Source organism: Terrapene carolina, unplaced genomic scaffold, assembly GCF_002925995.2.
Source record: "Terrapene carolina triunguis isolate 2854851 unplaced genomic scaffold, T_m_triunguis-2.0 Scaffold31, whole genome shotgun sequence".
Taxonomy (NCBI): Eukaryota; Metazoa; Chordata; order Testudines; family Emydidae; genus Terrapene; species Terrapene triunguis.
The window spans coordinates 5,705,985-5,723,400 of NW_020664382.1; the positions used below are offsets into that span (position 1 = coordinate 5,705,985).

The 17,416-nt window shown below is 42.5% G+C and overlaps 1 protein-coding gene across 1 annotated transcript in view; it reads right to left on the reverse strand.

Annotated features, from left to right (window-relative positions):
• Positions 1-17,082, reverse strand: part of LOC113406582 (MORC family CW-type zinc finger protein 3-like) — a 49,521-nt gene extending 32,439 nt beyond the window's left edge. Inside the window, exons 1-6 of the mRNA XM_026651986.1 lie at positions 16,989-17,082; positions 8,439-8,511; positions 5,609-5,741; positions 4,352-4,566; positions 3,919-4,063; positions 807-957 (exon numbers count right to left, since the gene is read on the reverse strand). Coding sequence (XP_026507771.1) covers positions 807-957; positions 3,919-4,063; positions 4,352-4,566; positions 5,609-5,741; positions 8,439-8,511; positions 16,989-17,027 — 756 coding nt within the window. The 5' untranslated portion in view covers positions 17,028-17,082. The remainder of the gene's footprint in view (positions 1-806; positions 958-3,918; positions 4,064-4,351; positions 4,567-5,608; positions 5,742-8,438; positions 8,512-16,988) is intronic.
• Positions 17,083-17,416: the final 334 nt, after the last annotated feature.

Genomic DNA, 17,416 nt, shown 5'->3' on the forward strand with positions numbered 1-17,416 from the left:
GGTGGCAAGGAGACGGACTGTTCCTTCACTGAGGAGACAAGCTGATAGTGTGGCTTGCCTCGTGCAAAAAGGAGCACTACCAGGGTTGGTTGAAAAATAGTGAAAGGTCTTCGGGGGTGAACTTTGCTTTACAAGGCATTAAACAAGTCTAGATTCTAGACTAAATAGTTAAATAAGTCTAGGTTCTAAATGCATTATGATTTTATTTTATATGTAACCATTTGTTTCCAATACTTCTACTTGCTATCCCTTGAATCTCTTTCCTTTGTTAAATAAACTTTTGCTTGTTTTCAATATAAAAATATCTAAGTGCTGTCTGTTAAACAGAACAGTGATCGGAGGTATAACTGGAAACTGCAGTGTACTGCAGCTGAGAGCACCAAAACTGTGAATACTGCGAGTTTCCAGTGGAACAGAGGCTGGGCACTAGGAAGACATTCATGGGCTTGGAGATTGGACCACATCTATCACTAATCTGCAGAGAGAGAGAGAGAGAGAGAGAGAGAGCGGAGCAAGCATAGGCTGAGAGGGGAGTGCTTGTGTTGCCCATGACCGGCGGAGTCAGGGAGCTGACACACAGCAGGCACAGAACAAGGCTTCCTCACACTAAGGGAAGGTTGTAGTTAGGTGCCTCACAATCCTGGGCACCCCGGAGAAGCATCACAGACATACTTCGAAAGCAAATGGGTTGGCTTTAAAATATTTTATGACCACTGCTGCTGTAGTATAATCATTCTCATTGAAAAGAAATATTTTAACTTACTTTCCAGCTTTGTCACCTTTTTTTTAGTAAACAGCAAACCTACCCGTAACGAATAGTCACTTTCGGGCACAATCTGGTCCTGTCTCTCTTGTTTTTTATACCCTCTTTTCCCTGTTGCTTCATCTAAATCTTCTGGAATTCTGATGTCGTATTTATCCTTATCAAAATCGAGCTCTGTTTCTCCATCTTTATCTCTGTGGAAGGAAGTCCAAAATATAAATAAAATAAATTATAATTTTTAATTTATATTAAATTGTTTACTTTTTAATTAAATAAATAACCCAACACAATTACTGAAGAAGGCAGGAAACCACAGAGGGGTGGAAGAGGAAAAACATCTTAGCAGGCAAGTTTATTTCAGCTGGCGATTCTAAAGTATGGTTTCCTCAAGGAGATGTTCCTTTTTAATCACAGTTCTCTAATATTTACCAGGTAACACTGCAATGACATTCATTTGTTCTAAATGAATCCTAACAATACTACTACAGAAATGCATCCTAAAATATTCAAGGGGCTGACTGAGGAAATATCTGAGTCATTAGCTATTGTCTTCGAAAACTCATGGAAGATGGGAGAGATTCCAGACTGGAAGAAGACAAATACAGTGCCAATCTACAAAAAGGGGAATAGAGACAACCTGGGGAATTACAGATCCAGACCATAGTTATCAGTGGTTCACAGTCAAGCTGGAAGGGCATATCAAGTGAGGTCCTACAGGGATCCTTCCTGGGTCCAGTTCTGTTCAATATCTTCATAAATGATTTAGATAATGGCATAGAGAGTACACTTAAAGTTTTCAGACGATACCAAGCTGGCAAGGTTTGCAAGTGCTTTGGAGGATAGGATTAAAATTCAAAATGATCTGGACAAACTGGAGAAATCGTCTGAAATAAACAGAATGAAAATCAGTAAGGACAAATGCAAAGTACTCCACTTAGGAAGGATCAACTGCAGACATACAAATTGGAATTGACTGCCGAGAAAAGAGTACTGTGCAAAGAGATCTGGGGGTTACAGTGGATCACAAGCTAAATGAGAGTCCACGGTGTAACACTTGCAAAAAAAGCAAACATAATTCTGGGATGTATTAGCAGTATTGTAAGCACAACACAAGAAATAATTCTTCTGCTCTACTCTGCGCTGATTAGGCCTCAACTGCAGTATTTTGTCCAGTTCTGGGCACCACATTTCAGAAAATATGTGGACAAATTGGAGAAAGCCCAGAGGAGAGAACAGGCTATAAACTAGCCATCAACAAGTTTAGGCTTGAAATTAGGCAAAGGTTTCTAATCAGAGAACTGACATTCTGGAACAGCCTCCCAAGGGGAGCAGAAGGGGCAAAATACCGAACTGGCTTCAAGACTGAGCTTGGTAAGTTTAGAGAGGGGATAGTATGATGAGACAGCATACAGTGGTACGCCGATGATCTGCGACTGCTAGCAGCAAATTATCTCCAATAGCCAGTGATGGGGAGGGCTCTGAACTACTACAGAGAATTCTTTCCCAGGTGGGTGGGGCAGGTTCTGCGGCCTGCAATGTACAGGAGGTCAGACTAGATGACCATGATAGTCCTTTCTGACCTTAAAGTCTATGGGAGCAACAAAAATGATTAAAGATCTAGAAAACATGACCTATTAGGGAAGATTGAAAAAAATTGGGTTTGTTTAGTCTGGAGAAGAGAAGACAGGGGAGAGGGGGGAAATATGATAACAGTTTTCAAGTACAAAAGAGATTGTTACAAGGAGGGAGAAAAATTGTTCCCCTTAACCTCTGAGGATAGGAGAAGCAGCAATGGGCTTAAATTGCAGCAAGGGTGGTTTAGGTTGGATATTAGGAAAAACTTCTTGTCAGAGTAGTTAAGCACTGGAACAAATCTCCTAGGAAGATTTGAGAATCTGTCTCATTGGAGGTTTTTAAGGACAGGTTAGACCAGGGGTCGGCAACCTTTCAGAAGTGGTGTGCCGAGACTTCATTTATTCACTCTAATTTAAGGTTTCACGTGCCGGTAATACATTTTAACGTTTTTAGAAGGTCTCTTTCTAAAAGTCTATAATATATAACTAAACTATTGTTGTATGTGAAGTAAATAAGGCTTTTAAAATGTTTAAGAAGCTTCATTTAAAATTAAATTAAAATGCAGAGCCCCCCGGACTGGTGGCCAGGACCCAGGCAGTGTGAGTGCCACTGAAAATCAGCTCGAGTGCCGCCTTCGGCACACGTGCCATAGGTTGCCTACCCCTGGGTTAGACAAACACCTGTCAGGAATGGTCTAGTTATTACTTAGTTCTGCCTTGAGTGCAGGGGACTAGACTAGATGACCTATTGAGGTCCCTTCCAGTCCTACATTTCTATGATTCTATAGGGCCCAATCCTGCAGAGGCACGTGGATGGAGAAGTTGACCTAACAAATTTGTTCTCTAATTTCTACTGACTTTGAGAATGTGACTAATTAAGCCTTTTATTTTGCTATGGTAAATTGTGTGGGAAAATTCTGGATTAGATACTGTAAGAGTCAACAAACTAGAATTAAACTTGAAAAGTTCCAGGCATTTTAAGTAGACTACTGCTAGGCACAAGAAAGTTTAGTTAAGGAGCTGCCTGGTGTCTCAAACAGCCATCAAAATATTAAAACAGATAGGATTTAGCAAGATACCACATTTAAGGGCTAGTTTACAACTGGAAAAGCTTTGCTGGTACAACAATACCAACAAATCTCTCTAGCAGAGATCCAACTTATTCTAGCAAAGTAATTCTTTTGCTGGCACAATTAAGCTACCTCCTCAAAGGACATAAGCTATACCAACAGAAGTCTTTTGCCTGTATTAACTGTTAAACACAGGGTTTTTTGCTGGCATAACTAACAGACATACCTATGCCAGCAGAACATAGTATAGACCTGACTTTAGTCCCTTTGCCTCTGGCTATTTTATTTGCTCTGTCGAGAAAGTTCAGTGGTAGTGGATGAATGACCTTGTATCTCAAATTTATCAGTCCAATTCCGCATGTTCCCACTAAGTTACTACCAACTCATGCTCATTAGCTTTAGAGAGTAGTTCCACCAAGACTTCTAAAGTCTAGCTGCTTACCACCAAACTCATGCATAGTGAACACTTATTTTAAGTTCACAAGTTACCAGACATTGGACTTCATCTTACCTTCTAAGGTTCCAAATGATGATTCTTGTTCCTTTTTTCCCCATGATAGCATCAAGCTCTGCCAGTAACTTCTCCTCAGTAGAGAACAAAGAATGTGCCTGGATGGCCTTTAGGCTGGCTTTGTATTCTGGATTAATTATTTGCCGTAGGAACTAAGTTAAAGACTTAAACATTTCACAAATTAAAATAAATTTCCAGGTGAACTTCTTTGGCACAGCCACAGTACTCAGGGCTTTCTCACCTAACATATCTCAGACACGTGTTATGCTGCTAGCTTACTGCTTTTATCCAACCCCATAGCCCTCCTCCCTCCTTATATATAAGGAGGACATCAGCACAACTGCAATTTCCATCTCTTGAGAGGCTCTTCATATCCTACTTTTACACATGCAAGTTCTCTACTTTTTATGTCTGAAAATAGTCAAAAGGATATGTTGCCTGTTAAATGATACTATCGGAACAATGACATGTTCTGCCTTTGTAGCTTCTAGGAAGGTCTGAGATAACAGGCCGACACTCATGGTCTCTCCATTTTTGGTGAAAACAATCGCATCTTTTCCCAGGCGCATAGATCCTGATTTAAATCCATTTCCATACAGTCCCACTGGAACGCGGCCATTTATTGTAACTTTGTCACTGAAGCCAAAGCTGAAACACATTGTAAGAATATTTTGTAAAAAGTGTAAACCCACAAAAGGTTGATATAAAAATAGGTTTAAACAGATTATGTTAATCTCCAGTTTTGATATCAGTGACTACAACACAGCTAAAAGCAGTATTTGCTCAACAACTAGACAAAGGCTGAGGATCAGATTGAGGTTATAATGCTAAACTGTTCCCTTGTGTCATCTATTGCCATCTTTAAATATGTCTAAGGGGTATCATCTGTATGGAATTATACAAAAAGTGCTCCCAAAGCAGTCTAATAGTCAATTATATTTTAAAAGACTGAACTGGACCTTGGTGAACAGTTTTTCCACTTCTCTCTATTTGTAAACAAAAGTCAACTTTGCATTAGTAAATGAGGCAAAGGAGACATTTCATTAAAAGTGATGATCTGTAGTTGTGCAGTGAATTTAGCATTAAGCCCTTAAGTCACAAGAAACAATACCTTAAGAAAAAAAACAGGTACAAAGAAAATATATAACTGTTCATTAGTTATTCCTCATCCCCTTAATTTTTCTACAATACCTTCAATTTTTAACAATGTGCAAAATCTGAATTCCATTACATTTCACCTACAACCCACTAAGTCAAAGAAACAACTGAACGGTCATGTTGGCAGTTAATAGCACTGAGTTAACTACCTTTCAACTTTGGCTACCTGGGTTTATATTCACACAAACCTGAGTTTAGCAGGTATGGCCTCCTCTTCTTCCCCTATCCTATTCCTCTTACGGACATTACAAAACCACATATTTCTGTATAGACGCTGACTCAAAATAGGCTCAGGAACAGACAAATGGAGATGGGTGATTCAGGAACAAAATGTACTGGCAATCTTGATGAACACTTGACCAGCATCTGCCTATTGTTTGGATCTAGCTACTAATCTTAGTCTCGCTTTCACAAGTACTAAATTCATTTGCCTATTTGATATAAAAAATATGCAGGAATAAGCAGAACATTAAAATCTGAAATTGGAATGATTGTGGAAGACCATAAAAATATTCACAAAACAGTTACCCACCTGAGCATTTTGTGCAATTTCTCTGAAGTCATACCATTTCCATTATCAGTAAATGTCAAACATATGTTGCCCTTTATTACTGTTTTGTCTATCCATATCTGTTTAGCATTCACATCTGGATCATAAGCATTGTCTGAAAATCAGGGAAGTGTGAAATTAACAAAAGCATAAATTAAAATGCTATAGCATCCATACATTCAAAAATACATCTTTCTGGTGAAGGGCTTATATACCAAAACCTTCTATGAAAATATTATTTTCCAGGTATGTGGATTCAGCATGTCCCATCTCTACCCCATAAAACATTAAATTACATACACTTCTTTCCCCGACCCTCCTTTTTAAATCAGTTAAAGCCATTTTTAAAAGTTAAAATATTGTACAAGGTCTACAAAATGAGTGGCTTATAGTTGCTGTTTTAGGATCAAACTTGAAGGCCAGTCCCCACTTAGTACACACCAATTTTTATCATCACTCATATGGACAGCCACCATATTATCTGGGCTGTTTGCTGATGACTTTCCATCACTAATCACTAAGAAAGATGTAGGGTTAAACTATGAGTGCTGGTTGCCAAGTAGCTTTCAAACAAAAGGCCTTTCCAAAGATTAATGAGGATCTGACATTTAGGAACCACTTAAACTATTGCTGGCAATGCTGATGAGCAGCCACTGGAATGAACCTACCTTGATTAAATGCAAACCCTGCCGAATTTTAGTAATTTGCATTAAGGCCCATTCTGAATTTGTGAGTGAACAAACATGTAAAAGCAAAGGTGCATAACAAAGATGTCCTTTATCAATTTATTTTGTCAATTTTAATTATGTACATTTCTTCACAGTGTAAATATACAGTGGTACTTTGCAAAATTAAATTGTAGTAATACAATACCTCATTACAGCATCTGCCACAAGCTCTAATTTGGGGTGAGGGGATACAATTTTTTCCTTGTGACTAGTGCATACAGTTTTGCAAAGCACTGAACAGCGAGATTTTGCTACTTTGTTTAAAAATTAGCATAGACCCTGAAACAAAAACCATACGTTGAAGACGTACTTGATGATGAATGTCAATTCTAGAATTAGAAATGCATTTTAGTTTTAATTTCATCTCTTTGATGAAGTCATCAGATTATATGTAAAAGTTGATTAATAGTCCCCCAAATTGACTCAATTTTAAATAAAAGATTAACACCACTCCACCCCTAGCAGGAATATCAGCTCACATTAGACTTGGGTGAACTATGGTTTTAAACATGTGCAATATGCCCAATGCATGTGGTCAAAAAGAATGAGATCATAAAAAGAGTTGTGTTAAACTTTCAGTGACCCTTCAAAATACCAGTGTTATATTATTTAAGGTTTGTGCTGAAATAATAGAAATAAAACCTGGTTCATTGGGTACCAGGTACAGTAAGTAATGGTCTATATAAGTTTAATATATTATAAAAAACTGCTTCATCTGGCCTTAGCTAAGGTCAAATACTTGGCAATGACATCACTTGTTCATTAAAGGGTATTAGAAAAAGTAAACAGTAAGGGTTCATTGCTAATACCTGCCTGAACAAGTTGGAGCCAACCAATATGGGTATAAGCATCCCTGTAAGCCCTTTTGTAAATATTTGTAATCAAATGCTCATAAGTGTTGTTACTGTTTGGATATTTATTATTTAGGCTTTTAGGCATATTTAGAGCAATTGCAGAAATACCATTGGGCCTTCAGATTTAATAAAGGAATTTATGATTGACTTGGTGTCATGGTAGTATCCTATATTAATAATTTCAGTACACACAACCCCCAAACTATTCCCTCTACAATACTGCCCCTATTTATAGTTCAAGATATATCATATGTAAAATTCCACTGAAGACGTCATCATAATCAAAAAAGGAAGAAAAAAAAATCTTGTTTTCCAGTAACTTGTATAAACAAAATGTTACTAATTTGCTGCCTATTAGGGAAATGGCTAACCTATTTTTAAAAATCTAGATTGCAATGACTGATCTTCATACAAAACCAGATACTAAAAATTAAGATTGGCCTCAGTTTCCTTCAAACCACCACTGAATGGCAATAGAAATGGGCAGTTTCTCCCATTCACTCTACTCCTAAGTTTCTCTTTAGTCCTTCTCAACCAGCTATGCTCCTAACTAAGCTGTACTGCAGTTCAGGAAAAGGAGGCACATGGCTAACAAATAAGGCTATAAAATATTTTCTTGTTGGACAACCAAATATGAGATACAAACTATTCTGAAAAAAATGTACCTTAAAAAAGGTTATTCTAACACAAACTTCTAGCTTTTATAAAACTGGAAACTGTGAACAAAGATATAAAAGCAAAGTGCAGTTTAGCTTATTGACAAGTATCTCTTATTACAAGTAGACAGGTCCAACATTTAGGTTTTGCTATTGAAAATTGAACAAAAGCTTAAGAAATGGTTTTATGTATTTTAAATGAGAAAAAAATTTGAACATTTCCCTAGCAATGTTCAAAACTTAAATTATACCACTGTGCTATTGCAAGTGAACCTGACAGATCTACTTCTAAACAAAATAAACCACAAATAGCATACATGGCAAAAAACAAACAGTTTCTTTTTAAAATTATAATACACTGTATTAAACACATGCAAGGAAGTTTTAAATATGATTAAACAGAAATTTTCGATTGCTCTCTATGTACTATAGAATCAAAATTTAAAACCTTATTTCCCCTCCACTTTCTATTACAATAATTATTTTAGCTGAATTTAACTTTTAATGTCAAAGTCACTGCACAATTTAAACAAAAACAAAGGGGTCAAATATTCAATAAATGAAGTGCTGATACCTATAAGTTCTGCAACTGCACTGAATGGCCAAGTGTGACTGGTAGAATTTGTGTGCAAGAACTTTGGACAAAGCTGAAACAAAAAACAAAAACAAAAGGTTAGTGTTAGCTCAGTTTGTTTCCCTCCACAATATAAAGTGAAAGACAATATCTATTAAATACGGTGACATTTACTGTAGCTATTTTAACACAACAAATATGTCAAATTACCATACTTAAATCTTGGAAATATTCTTCAGATTTTTTTCTTTAAACATCAATATTCTTCAAGAAAGTAACATGATCAGCAAGATTTAGCTCTTGTTGTTATGCTGTGTTCTGGACTAGAGTCCTCACGGTCATCCTATGAAGTTGGTTTCTCTTTTTTGGAGAATCTTACAGTACTCCTGAGGGAGGTGCAGAGCTACATAGGGTGGTTGAGTGGGGGCACAGAGATGAGTGGGGACAGGGGGAGGGGTACAGGGACACATAGGGATGGGGGAGTGGCTAGGTGAGAGCACAGATGCATGAGGACGGGGAAAGGGGTACAGGGACAGGGGAGTGGCTGGTTGAGGGCACAGAGACATGGTGATGGGAGAAGAGTACAGGGACAGACAGGGGAGTGGCTGGGTGAGGGCAGAGTCACATGGGGAGGGGGTTGTGCCGTTGCAGTCTATATGCTTTTTAAAATATGCTAATGAGTGAATATAATGTAACTGGAATATGCTTCATGCAAAAGGTTTCTTGTAAGGTATCATTACAAAGCTTATAATGTACTAAGTGTGATCATCCTATTTGTATAAATGTACCACTCTTGTATCTGAAACTAGAAATATGAAATACAACATTGAGGGCCTATTGTAATTATGCAAAGTGTGGGCCATTAATGGTGGTTTGGAAGCTTGATGACTCCCATTAACCAGGACAATTGTCTGCAGATGGCTGTGTTTACCCTCCTGTATACGTGTGTACTGGCAAACGGGCAATGAAGTCTTGCAGTGACATGTGATCATGTCGCCTGAACTGGAATCCATCTTTAACCTGGTGTCTTTCCATTGAGAAGGAGGGGGTGGGAACCCAGAGAGGGACAAAGGATTCCCGCCGTATGCAAAAGATATATAAAGGGGTGGAACAGAACAAAGAGAGGAGGAGCCATCGTGAAAAATCCCCTAGCTACCACCTGAGCTGGAACAAGAGCTGTATCAGGGGAAAGAATTGTGCCCAGGCCTGGAAGGTGTCCAGTCTGAGGAAAAAAACTTACTGAAGCATATCTGAGGCTGAGATTATCTGTATTCAGTTTGATTAGACATAGATTTGCGCATTTTATTTTATTTTGCTTGGTGACTTGCTTTGTTCTGTCTGTTACTGCTTGGAACCACTTAAATCCTACTTTCTGTATTTAATAAAATCTTTTTACTTATTAATTAACTGGAGTCCTGAGCTGGCAGGGAAAGCAGGGGCAGAAGTAGTCTGGGCACATCAGGTGGCAACTCCCAAGGGGTTTCTGTGATCCAACCCGTCACAGGGGTGCAGAGCTACATAGAGCCAGGAGAGTGGCTGGGTGAGGGCACAGAGACACATGGGGATGGGGGAGGGGTACAGGGACACAGAGGGTCAGGAGAGTGGCTGGGTGAGGATACAGAGACACATGGGGACGGGGGCAGATGTGCCTGACTGAATGGGAGAGACTAGGGGTCAGCCAGGGTCTGAATGGGGGAAGCTCCCTAACAATCCCTCCCCACTTCCTCCCCCTCTCCCAAAACCTGTTCCATACTTTTCCCACCCATACCCAACAGCCCTCCCAAGTTCACTCCCAGCAATTTACTTCCCTCTCCCTCAGCTCCTCCGTTACCCCTAACTCCCTCAAGCCTTTGCACTGCTTCTGAGGAGTGCAAAAATACAGTTCTGTATTGTAGTTTAAATGAATTATTACTCAGAGTTCTGTATTAATATGCCTAGTAAGGAATCTATTTGTCAAAAAACATTTCCTGAATCTTTTTTGTTGTCTGTATTGCTACAGACATACTTGCTTACAGGTATTTTGAAATAAATGATCAAAAATAATTGAAACTGGTGTGATTATATTCTGCATATTTTATTTGTCAAAATAACAATTTTGCAGAATTTTAAAATATTGTGTGCAGAATTTAATTTTTTGGCACAGAATTCCACCACGAGTATTACATGCAACAAACTACAATTACATGCCCACTGACACTAGAGGTCATCAGAGGAACCAAACCTCAGCTCTCCAGCACAAGCCTCAACCACTTGAGCTAAAAGAGTAATCTTTAGCTTTAGGTATGTAACAAGCACTTATTCTTACTGGGGGCAACCACCAAGAGGAGCAATACACTGGCTTAGGCTTTGTCTATACTACAAATGCTTTGCCAGTATAGCTATAACAGGGGAGCCCCCTAGTGCAGACATAGCATATACTGACAGATGGAGTTTTTCCACCAGCATTGTAACATCACCTTTCCGAACAACATTAGCTATGCTGACAGAAGCACTCTTCTGCCAGCATAGTTGCATCTAAACTGGAGTTTTTGGTGGCATGGCTGTGTTGACAGGGGGTACCGTTTTTTCACACGCCTGAAAGACGCCTCTCCCAACTAAACTTTGCAGTATCGACCTGCTCTTAGCGTGTACAATCATGTCTCCCTGTAGTAATTGGGTCTGTTTGATGAAGGCTTATTTACCCCTAACCAAATAGCTCCTTTAGGTCAAGCAGTGGTGACTCATGGTTTGGATAGTCAAGCTCCTAGATTCTATCCCTACCAATGACCAGAACAGCTATACCAGGAAACCCTTTCTAGTGTACACAAGGCCTAAGTAAACATGAGCTAATCACCCTATCCATTATCCCCACAGATATAATGCTGTCGACCTTTTGCCAAGCAGATCAGAAATCAGGACCTTGTAGGTCAGTTTTCTGTTTGGAGCGGAAATTGGTGATGCAGAGTCAGGTATTTTCTTCAGGTAACTTGTTTATACAAAACGCACACCAATCCTATTTCCTTGAATGGGGGCAGTAAATGGCGCATAAGCAACTCTCTCTCGCAGAAACCTCAAGTAAAGCATTTCTGCCTGTTTCCAGGACACTCTCATCAATGTAACTGCTTTACAATCTCTGAGAATCTTTCTCTCCCTAAACACCCCTGCACTTCTACATGTGAGGGCAGGTCTACACTACAAACTTGCAGTAGCACAGCTGCACCAATGCAACTATTCTGCGGTAGCACTTCTGGCACAGACATTCTAAGCCAATGGGAGCAAGCTCTCCCGTTGACTTAACTCCACTTCCATGAGAGGTAGTACCTATGTTGGTGAGAGAGCTCTCCCGCCAACATAGCGCTGTCTACACCAGCGCTTAGGTCAGTATACCTAAGGTCATTCAGAGGTGTGGATTATTCACACCCCCTGAGCAACAGTTATACCGAAGTAATTCTGTAATGTAGCCCAGGGCTGAGAAAGTCCTAATCCCACACTGCTCATGGAGATCATAAGGCCCGAAAGCTGAGCCATCAACACTTTAATACAGCAGCTCTGCAACACAAAGGCAGTTTAGAAAGGTCTAACAACCTGCACAAAGGACTGTGATTTAGCTCACACAATGTCCTTAATGACTTTCAGAGAGTGGTTATTGCATGAAATCTTTAACTTTCTTTGGAGAGCTTAATCCTAGGTGCTTTTATATTTTTGTATATGTATATGTACACACACACCCCTCATGGGCAAGCCACTAGTGTTGTTATAATACTAAAAGGTGGTCCAATGAATGATATTACCTCACCCAACTTTGTCTCTAATAACATTGCTCATCCCACATGAATGCTGTAAAGCTTGTCTGAAAAGCAATTTTTACATACATGGAAGAGTTAAATGGAACCCAATGCACATAACAGGAACATGTCCTCATGATGCATATGCTCGAACCCTTTTCTATTGATTAAATTAAAACTCACGCACTGTCCAGCAGAACTCAAAGGTCTAACATGTCTTTGGCCTTGCTTCACTGCAAAGTTAACTCGAGTTATACTTGAGTCATCATCACACATAAAACCCCTTAATTAGAATGCAGTGGTGCTCTTAACTCAAAATGTCAGGCCCAAGAGGAGCATAGCTCATCAACTGTATAACTACTGCAGTGTGGATGCAGGCTAGCTTTACTGTGGTGCCACCATTAGTCCAATACCTTCCAACAATTTTCTGGGAACATGGGGAAAGGACAGACAAGTTCTCCCACAATGCACTAAGAAATAATTCATAGAACAGCTTAAATTTCTACATTGCTAAGAATCACAAAATTTGCCCCCAGAAGTTGTAGCACTACTCAATGAGTGAATACAGTAACTCCTCACTTAATGTTGTCTCAGTTAATGCTGTTTCGTCACTGATCTATTAGAGAACATACTCATTAAAAGTTGTGCAATGTTTGCATATAACGTTGTTTGGCCACCGCCTGTTAGCAGGTGGGGGCTTGGAACAAGGGTGGGCCAGCAACCCTCCATTAGGTCCCCTCCAACCCACCCCGCGGATCAGCAACTCCCTGCTCCTTCCCCGTGCCTCCTGCCCGCAGCGCCGCGTCCTCGCTCCTCCCCCCTGAACCTCCTGAACACTGCGAAACAGCTGATTGCTGTGGGCAGGAGGTGGAGGGGGGAGGCTGCGCTAACTAAAACCTCTCCAGCGCATCATCAAGGATCTACAACCTATCCTGAAGGACAATCCCTCACTCTCACAGACATTGGGAGACAGACCAGTCCTCACTTACAGACAGCCCTCCAACTTGAAGCAAATACTCACCAGCAACTACAAACCACATAACAAAAACACTAACCCAGGAACCTATCCTTGCAACATACCCCATTGCCAACTCTGTCCACATATCTATTCAAGGGACACCATCATAGGACCTAATCACATCAGCCACACCATCAGGGGCTCGTTCTCCTGCACATCTACCAATGTGATATATGCCATCATGTGCCAGCATTGCCCCTCTGCCATGTACATTGGCCAAACCAGACAGTCTCTATGCAAAAGAATAAATGGACACAAATCAAACATCAAGAATTATAACATTCAAAAACCATTTGGAGAACACTTCAACCTCCCTGGACACTCAATTACAGACCTAAAAGTGGCAATTCATCAAAAGCTTATGCCCAAATAAATTTGTTAGTCTCTAAGGTGCCACAAGTACTCCTCGTTCTTTTTACTCTTACAACAGTTACATTTTCCCCTCTGTTCCAACTTTATAAGATTAATTCTGCTCATCTTTATTTTCCACTTGTTTATGACAGATGGAAACTGGAATTTTCAATTGTATTACCACACACCTTACAAACTTTTTCTAGCTTTGTACATAACAGTCCAGATGAAAATAAACCGCGGAGCCATCTGCACTAACGGTACGTACCTAGCACAAAGTGCATTATTAGCATACTTCAACAGAACATACATCTTGCTTTTGACAGATTCTGCATACACAAAGAAGAGAGATTACAACAATTTAAATACTAGTGAATTTCCACAATAATGCTGAGCATGAATACGAAAGATTCTGGGAGATTTTAACTAGTTCAATGCACTGACAACGTGAACATTTGAGCCTATAAATGTTTACCTTCCTTCACCTATTCAGTTCCATACTTCTAAATAAATAGGTTTCTGAATCTTCATCTTCCTAATTATAATTTTACTTCATAGATACAGTAGTAACGTTAGCAAAACTTCCATTCTAAAAAAATTCAGAGCCACTATAGATTTTATTACGTTCCTTCTGCAAACAACTAAAAGCTGATTTTTGAAAATAAGATTGGTTTGTTTTGATTATCTTATACATTATAGTTGAATGGTATTTAATTGTGCATGAAGTTTTAGAATCACTTTTCTTTTGGAAGGACCCAAATATTAGAAAACAAGAATACTAGGGTTGCCAACTGTCTAATCACAAAAACCCAAACACCCTTGCCCTTCCCCGAGGCCCTGTCCTACTCACTCCATCCCCTCTCCCTCTGTCACTTGCTCCCCCCCACCCTCAGTGGGCTGGGGCAGAGGGTTGGGGAGCATGGGGGATGCACGCTCTGGGCTGGGGCCAAGGGGTTCGGAATGTGGGAGGGGCTCCAGGCTGAGCCTGGGGTAGGGGTGCAGAAGAGGGTGCGGGGTGCAAGCTCTGTAAGGGAGTTTGGGTACTGGAGGGAGCTCAGGGATGGGGCAGGAAGTTGGGGTGCTGGAGGGGGCTCAGGGAGTTTGGGTGCAGGAGGGGAATCGGGGTGGAGAGGGTGAGGGATGTGGGCTCCAGTCGGGAGGCACTTACCTCAGGCCAGCCCCACACCATTCCTGGAAACAGCCAGCACATCCCTGCGGCACCTAGCTGAGGGGCAGGGGGCTTCATGCTCTGCCCACACCCACAAGCACTGCCCCTGCAGCTCCCATCAGCCACAGTTGCCGGACAATGGGAGCTGCAGAGTCGGTGCTTGGGCAGCACACGGAGCCCCCCCCCACCCCACCATCCCCAGGGGCCACAGGGATGTGCTGGCCACTTCTAAGAGCATTATGGGGCCAGGGCAGATAGGGAGTCTGCCTTAGCCCTGTTGCACCTCCTGACTTTTACTGGCCTAAAATCTCCCAGTTTGCTTTCAGTAGCCTCTGGGATACAGGACCTCTTACCAGGAGACTCCCAGCGAAACCGGGAGAGTTGGCAACCCTAAATATTACTAGTCATTTTTAAACATCCAGAACTTCTAAGTGATTTGGTCAACTGGTTTTAGCCCTTGGTTATAGCCACAGCCATGGACAATGCTAGTTGCCACTATCATGGTTAGCTGTGCCTTTGACCCCTTACTGATCTCTCTAAGTCCGCTTCTCAGGTCTCATGCCTGCTCCCCTGGACAATTCTGCTATTCTCCCACTCATAGAATGGGTGCTAGGCTACAGTAGCCTGCATATCAACTGTGTTTACCCAACAGATCTGACTAGTTTGGTGCCTACTGTCCTTCCTTTGGGAATCTGTGACCAATGGATTACAGTGACCCAAAATGAGGCTTCTTAAAACAAAGTATTCTTTAGTCCCAACAGTGGGAACACAAAGAATAGCATAAGAGAAAAAAGTTTTTTAAAAAGAGAAGATCTACATGCCTGTCTAACTTATCTAAGCCCGAGTTCTGTTGGTGAGAGAGACAATCTTTAAAGCTACATAGAGCTCTTTTTCAGATCTGGGAAAGGTACTGAGCCCTAGTCTACACTAGGGACTTATGCAGTTATAACTATGTCACTCAGCAATACAGTACAGACCAAACTTCCTATACACACAGCGCTTTGTCAACAGGAAGGCTTCTCCCCTTGATTTGGTAAATGCCTCTCAGTACCTGTACCTGAAGTGCAGACAAGCCCTCAGAGTGTCACAGCTAAATTGTTAGCACATATTCTAAGGGATCATTCAAGGTGAAGTGGCCCATTAACATCCATGTCATATGACAAAAAGTGGGGTTAGTGGGTTACAGATTACTGTAATAAGCCATGAAGCCAATGCCTTTATTATAAGCATGATTTTTAGTGTGTAACAAAATTATGAATTTAAGCTCTCACTAATCTTTTGGAAGTGATGTGCAAGTTTCCTTTGAGGATAACAATTGATAAGTCAGATATAGAGTGATCGCTTCATGAAAAGTGTTCACCACAAGTGATATGGCATTTTTGTCTTTTTTCTTTGTCCAAAAGAAGTTGGTCCAATAAACGATATATTACCTTGCTCACCTCGTGTCTCTAATACCGTAGGACCCACACAGTTACAACAATACTGCATATTATCTACGCCTTTCCACCACCTGAGAAGGGCACAGGAAAGCTTAGCTGTTTAATAACCCTGCAGGTGTCTGTGGGTGCCAACAGGTTTCCCTTGCAGAGGTCCCTGACAATTGCCTAACCGACAGAATGATCATGTCCTTTTAACTCCGGCCACTGTTTTTGTTCTCCGCCGCCTCCCAATCTCGGCCTTCCTGCCCAAACCTGTCCGGTGACCTCCACAGGCAGGGCCAGAGCATCAAACCGAAAGGCGTTTGCAGTCTCTCCCAAGTCCCCTTTCCCGAAACACTTGAGGGACGCCTCAGCTCAACTCAGTACCTCGCCTTCCTGTTTCCAAACAGCCCCGATGACACCGCCCACAATAGCCACGCGGTGACCATCCCCGCGGCCAGACCGGCGCAGAGCGCCGAGCCCCTCCCGGACCCCCCCAACAGAGCGTGGAAACGCCCCTCCGGGGCCCTTCCCCGCCCCCCCAGACTCCCCCATGGCGGCGCGGAACGAGCCCCCCCGGCCCGTCTCTCGGGAGCCGCCAGCGGGCCCCGCGGTGTTTTGGTTTTCGGAAGCGCAGGTTTTCCTGCCCGGGGCCAGGCCTCAGCCCGCCCCTCCGTGCCCTCGCCGGGCTCGGCCCCACACGGCTCAGACTGGGGGTGCGGGCGGCTGGAGCAGCAGCAGCCCCCAGGGAACGGACCCGAGGCACGGGGGGGAGGGGGGAAGGCGGGAGAAACCAACTCAGTCCCCCCCTGGGGGAGCCCGCCCGCTCACCGCGCTGAGGCGAATCCCGCTCTGCGTCTGCGCCGCCATCTTAGCTCCGGTGCAAACCTAACGCAGCAGCGGAGTCGTCCCACTCCCGTCCCGACCCGCGCCTGTCTCCACCCCGAGCACTTCCGGGGCGGGGCCGACCACTTCCGGCCCGAGTTGGGGGCGGTGCCGGGCGCTGAGGAAGAGCCGCGAGGCGTCAGCCCCGCCCCCTTCTGCGTGTGGGGCACCCGCCTGCGGCGGGGGGTCGAGGCGCCGAGACGGCGGCGGTTTGTGCCCCCAGCTCGCGGGCTCGTGCGCAGCTGCGGGGCGGGAAGGCTGGAGAGGAGCCGCGCTCAGCCTGTCCGCACCGCCCCACGTGACAGCGGGAGAGCGGCTCGCGGACACCCCCGCCCGGCTGCATGGAAAGGGAGGCCCCGCGGCCGAAACGTGAC